The following is a 6309-nucleotide window of genomic DNA, read 5'->3' on the forward strand; positions in this document are numbered from 1 at the left end:
GCAGTGGTGTGATCTCGGCTCACCACAACCTCTGCCTCAGCCTCCCGAGTAGCTGGGACTACAGGCACGTGCCACAATACCCAGCTAATTTTTGTATTTTTAGTAGAGACAAGATTTCACTATGTTGGCCAGGCTGGTCTTGAACTCCTGACCTCATGATCCGCCCACCTCGGCCTCTCAAAATGCCGTGATTACAGGTGTGAGCCACTGCGCCCGGCCAGGAAGACTTTTATAACACAATAATGATAAGTAGTTGAGATCCTAGCTTGAAAAATATATTCTATGATTGATCGATTGGCCAGCAGAAGAAAGAAACATTTTTCCCTGCATTGCTGGTGAAAGAAAGGAAAAATCCCAAGTAGTACTTATTCCCCAGCCCCAACAAGAGGGAAGACAGTGGGGGTAAAAGTGAAGAGAAAACGGGTGACAGGACCACTCTGCAATAGTCAAGGCAGGGGTGGGGGGAGGACCCTTTATGAAAACACAGGTATGATATGATGACTGTTCTGTGCGATCCTTGTCATCCAAAAACAGTTCAAATTATATTCAACATTCTCATTTTGGCACAAGGTAGAAAACGTATGGTCTATTCTAGAAATACTTTAAAAAGTTAAACTTCCAATGTGTTGATGCTTAAAGAATTGGCATTTATCCAGAATGAAGAATGTAAAAGGACTTTGTAGATGTTTTCCCCAAATCTCACCTCCCTCGATTACTTCAAACACCTCTGTCATCACTAAATCATTTCTGGAGGGACAAACAAGGGCTTCCTGAACGTGCCTGTGGCAGGTTTTGGTTTTAGCACAGGCGAGGACGAGCTTTTTGGCTACATGGCAGTGTCTTTCCTGTTTTATTTTCCTGAATTTTTCAGGTGTTCTGGAGGGACATAGAAAGTTGCACCATGATGATTTCTTTATAATGTTCTCTTTGTTCTAACAGGGCTGTATACTTTGCATGTTACTCCAAAGCCAAAGAGCAATTTAATGGCATTTTCGTGCCTAACAGCAATATTGTGCATATTTTCTCAGCTGGCTCTGCAGGTATGTTACCCTAGTGAGTGAAGAGAGGGTTTCTCTCTCGCTTTTCTAAAGCATGCATTGTGCCAAACAGTTTCTCCAGGAATTAGAAATTAGCTCCCTGCTTCCTTTGCACCTAAAATCGTTTTTCTAAAGCTTTGTTACAACCGATACAATGAGTCAGAGCGGTTTGTAGCTTGATTTCCTTTTCCTTGGCTAGTAAAGCTCTTTATTTGCCCTCAGAATTTACATGCTCTATACATGCTACTGGTATTTCATACGTTGGGGGGTTTTGTTGTTGTTGTTATTTGTTTTTGTTTTTTTGAGATGGAATCTGGCTGTCTCACCCAGGCTGGAGTGCAGTGGCATGATTTCGGCTCACTGCAACTTCCACCTCCCGGGTTCAAGCAATTCTCCTTTCTCAGCCTCTCGAGTAGCTGGGATTACAGGCTCCTGACACTATGCCCTGGTAATATTTGTATTTTTAGTAGAGACGGGGCTTCACTGTGTTGACCAGGCTGGTCTTGAACTCCTGATCTCGTGATCCTCCCCCCTCAGCCTCCCAAAGTGCTGGGATTATAAGCGTGAGCCACTGTGCCCGGCTCGTATTTCCTTCTTCTAAAGGAATAGTCATAACTTTTCATGTCTTCCTGTTTCCCCATCAAGTGATTTTTTTTTTCTTTTTTTGACACAGAGTCTCATTCTTTTAGGATGAGACTGGAGTGCAGTGATACAATCTCGGCTCACTGCAGCCTCCACCTCCCAAGCTAAAGTGATTCTTGTGCCTCAGCCTCCCGAGTAGCTGAGATTACAAGTAGTTGCCACCATGCCTGGCTAATTTTTGCATTTTTAGTAGAGACGGGGTTTCACCATGTTGCCCAGGCTGGCCTCAAACTCCTAACCTAAAGTGATCCACCCGCCTTGGCCTCCCAAAGTGCTTTGGTTACAGGCATGAGCCACTGCACCCGCCTCCATCAGATGATTTTCTAAAATTAGAGCTGCTTTCTTTGTGATCCTCCCATAGGGGGTCCCACACACCCTGTGTACAGTTGGCACTTTTTTTTTTAGACGGAGTCTCACTCTGTCCCCAGACTGGAGTGCAGTGGTGCGATCTTGGCTCACTGCAACCTCCGCCTCCTGGGTTCAAGCGATTCTGCCTCAGCCTCCCGAGTAGCTGGGACTACAGGCGCGCCACCATGCCTGGCTAATTTTCTGTATTTTTAGTAGACACAGGGTTTCACTGTGTTAGCCAGGATGGTCTCAATCTCCTGACCTCGTGATCTGCCCGCCTCGGCCTCCCAAAGTGCTGGGATTACAGGCATGAGCCACCGTGCCCGGCTTAGTTGGTACTCCTGACTACAGCTCTGGGTGATGAAGTTAGGGCGTGGGGCTTGAGGTGGAGTTTTCCAGCAGGGTCTGTCGCAGCTAGTAGGGCATCTGTCCTCTTTTGAGGGAACCGTTCCACTTCCTACAGAAAAGTCACAGCAGGACTTTTCCCCACGATGTACTGGTTGCAAAACATGAACATGTAGCTTTCTGAGAGAAGGCTCCTTTACATAGAGTTCTATGTCCATTTAAATAGAAGGGGTTTTTAAAATTGGTTTTGTTTTGCTTTGATACAGGGTCTGGCTCTGTCACCTAGGATAGAGTGCAGTGCCATGATGTCAGCTCACTGCAGCCTCTACCTCCTGGGCTCAAGCCATCCTCCTGCCTCAGCCTCTCGAGTAGCTGGAACTACAGGCATACGCCACCATGCCCAGCTAGTTTTTCTGTATTTTTTGCAAAAATAGAGTTTAACCATGTTGTTCAAGCTGGTCTCAAACTCCTGAGCTCAAGTGATCCACCCGCCTCAGTCTCCTAGAGTGCTGGGATTACAGGTGTGAGCCACCACTAGGCCGTGTCTAGAAAGATCAATTGGCATTTTACAAACAATTTGCATCTCCTACCAGTCTGTAAGATGCACACCAGTTTTGACTGCTGTTGTTACTCCAAATACAAGTGCGACCAACCTGTCTGAATATTTATAGCTAATTATTTCTAGACCCTGAATAGAAAATACTAAAGTTGGTTTATATAAGGAAGCCATTGCTGTGTAATACAGAGCTCCGGGGAGGAAAGGCAGAGTTCCAATAAAGATAGGCCAGCAGTGAGTTACCATGAGCTAAGAACGACTAATCCGCTTTGTAACTTTTGCCAGGTTAATTTAGAAAGAGCCCTTGGTAAATAAACAGGCCTTAAAGAAGTCCTTAAAACCAGTGGCGCATAGTGTTTGATCCTAGTATCAAATTAATCTGCTCCCCGGCACTGTGGAGAGCATGAGGTATTAGAGAAGCAATACCGTGTGTCAGATTAGTACCATGTTGTTGCTTTTCTTGATTGTCCTGGAATGGTTCACGGTGTTGAGGTGGGGAAGGCTTGGCTGGATGTGGTGGCTCGTGCTTGTAATCCCAGCACTGTGGGAGGCTGAGGCTGGAGGATCACTTGAGCCCAGGAATTGAGACCAGCTTGAGCAACAAAAGAGACCCCTGTCTCTACAAAAAAAAAAAAAAAAAAATTAGATGGAGAGGGCTTACTGACAAAATGGTTCCTATAAGCAGATCAGTCTTAAAAGTTAACAAATTATTTCTGTATCTGAAGCTTATAAATTGGGGTTTAGGACAGTTGTAATTTACAGTGGGAATCACATTAACACACATATCAACAGCACCACCTAGAGGTTGAAAAGACTAGAAGGGGTTCTAGAAAAATGAGAGAAACTTCTTTTAGATCCAGCAATACCAGTAGATGTTACACTTAACGGGGAAACCAAAGCTTCTATCTGCAGGATAGAAATATAACTGCTTCCTGCCATCTATTTTTATTAGGCCATTGAAATCCTGATTTCAAAGTTTATCATATAACAATAGACATCTTTAATAAGTATTGACCTTTACTGTTTTTTTTTTTCCAGCTTTTATCACAAATTCCTTAATGAATCCTATATGGATGGTTAAAACCCGAATGCAGCTAGAACGAAAGTAAGTAGTAAGGACTTTATTATTAACAAGTAATAACTTGTTCCTTAATAAAGGATTTTGGGGATTTTTTTTTCTTCCTCAATTCCCCCATATCTCTAAGGGATGAGATACAGAGTCCTTAGCTATCCCCCTCCTCGTTTTCTAAATCTAAGCACATGTGGGGTTCTTTCTGTATTGAGGTTTGTGCTGTGAGCATCATGGGAAGATGAGGGCTGACAGAGATGACAGATAGGAAGAAGGGGGTTTCTCTGGTTGTGTCCCCTGAGCCTGCCTTCTCAGATAGCCAGTGACTGCCCTTTGCAGACCCCACCCCAGTTGGAGTGCTGTGGATTCTCCTCGGATGGCCTCCCTTTCCAAAGGGAAGACAGAAAAGGCAGAACACGGAATGTCCTCGGACCTCAGAAGGCTAATTTTAGTCTCCAAAGGCCCTCAGCTGTAATAGGTTCCTGCCCTAAAACTCCAGCCAGGGTTTGTAATGTTTTGGTGGGCTGTGGATTCCTTTGGCAGTCTGGTGACACCTGCAGGCCCTTTTTAGAATAATGTTGTTGTTTTTGGGGTTTTTTTTCTGAGACAGGCTCTCAGTTGTTGCCCAGGCTGAAGTGCAGTGGTGCAGTCTCGGCTCACTGCAACCTTTGCCTCCCAGGTAGATTCATGTATTTTTTAAGACAAGGTCTCATTTATCACCCAGCCCTGACCTCCCAGGCTCAAGCAGTCCTCTTGCATCAGCCTCACATCCTCAGTAGTTTGAGACCACAGATGCATGCCACCACACCCAGCTAACTTTGTTTTTCTTGTTGAGATGGATCTTGCCCTCTTGCCCAGGCTGGTCTCAACTCCTGGGCTCGAGCAATCATCCCACCTCAGCTTCCCAAAGTGCTGGGATAACAGGCATAAACCACCACACCAGACCTTACAATAAGGTTTTTAAAAATACATTTATCAGTGATATAGTAGTATGCCTCTTTAACACATTAAGAAGATCTAGCAGTAGTCCAGTTACTACCATAATTTCTAAGAAGTAATGATAAACAGTGTCCTTTCAACAAATGTAATGTGACATGAAAATACTTCTGTTTGTGTCAAATCACAGGTACTACTACTATTACCACCACCTCTACTATTGCCATCAACACTCCTGCTACCACTACCACTGCTACTCCCACTACTACTGTTACTCCCACTACTACTACTACTACCACCACTAATACTCCCACAACTACTACTACTGCCACTACTACCACCACTAATACTCCCACTACCACTACTACCACCACTGCTACTCCCACTACTACTATTACTCCCACTACTACTACTGCCACCACCACTAATACCCCCACAACTACTACTACTGCCACTACTACCACCACTAATATTCCCACCACCACTAGTACTACCATTACTACTACCACCACTGCTACTCCCACTACTACTATTACTGCCACTACTACTACTACCACAACTAATACTCCCACAACTGCTGTTACTACCACTACTACTACTACTACCACCACCACCACTAATACTCCCACAACTACTACTACTGCCACTACCACCACTAATACTCCCACCACCACTAGTACTACCACTAATACTACCACCACTAATACTCCTGCTCCTACTACTACTGCCATTACTACCACCACTAATACTCCCACCACCACTACTGCTACAACTAGTACTACCACTACTACTACCACCACTGCTACTCCCACTACTACTATTACTACCACTAGTACTACCACTAATACTCCCACCACCACTAGTACTACCACCACTGCTACTCCCACCACTACTATTGCTACCACTGCCACGACCACTACCACTACTGTTACTACCACCGCTACTACTACCACTACCATTTCTACTACTGTGGCCTGTTTGTCTTCATTCATAATTGAAGGAATGCTGATTTTGGTTAGGGATTAGGATTAAAGATACCATTTTCTCCCCAGTCCAAGTGAAGGAACTACCAGCATTCTATTAAGAACCCCTATGTCGGCCAGGCGCAGTGGCTCACACCTGTAATCCCAGCGCTTTGGGAGGCTGAGGTGGGTGGATCATGAGGTCAGAAGTTTAAGACCAGCCTGGCCAACATGACGAAATCCCGTCTCTACTACAGATACAAAAATTAGCTAGGTGTAACCCTAGCTACTCGGGCTTGAGAATCCTAGCTACTAGGGAGAATCGCTTCAACCCAGGAGGTGGAGGTTGCAGTGAGCTGAGATCACACCACTGCACTCCAGCCTGGGTGATAGAGTGAGACTGTCTGGAATAAA

General features: G+C 45.0%; 1 protein-coding gene across 2 annotated transcripts in view; it reads left to right on the forward strand.

The window, feature by feature from the left end:
• Window positions 1–6309, forward strand: part of SLC25A33 (solute carrier family 25 member 33) — a 43967-nt gene that overhangs the window by 30825 nt on the left and 6833 nt on the right. For both annotated transcript variants that reach the window (XM_017503553.2, XM_017503560.2), the window contains exons 4-5: window positions 940–1040; window positions 3967–4033. In XM_017503553.2, the coding sequence (XP_017359042.1) occupies window positions 940–1040; window positions 3967–4033 (168 nt within the window). The remainder of the gene's footprint in view (window positions 1–939; window positions 1041–3966; window positions 4034–6309) is intronic.

Source organism: Cebus imitator, unplaced genomic scaffold (assembly GCF_001604975.1).
Source record: "Cebus imitator isolate Cc_AM_T3 unplaced genomic scaffold, Cebus_imitator-1.0 Scaffold15, whole genome shotgun sequence".
NCBI classification, from domain to species: Eukaryota; Metazoa; Chordata; class Mammalia; order Primates; family Cebidae; genus Cebus; species Cebus imitator.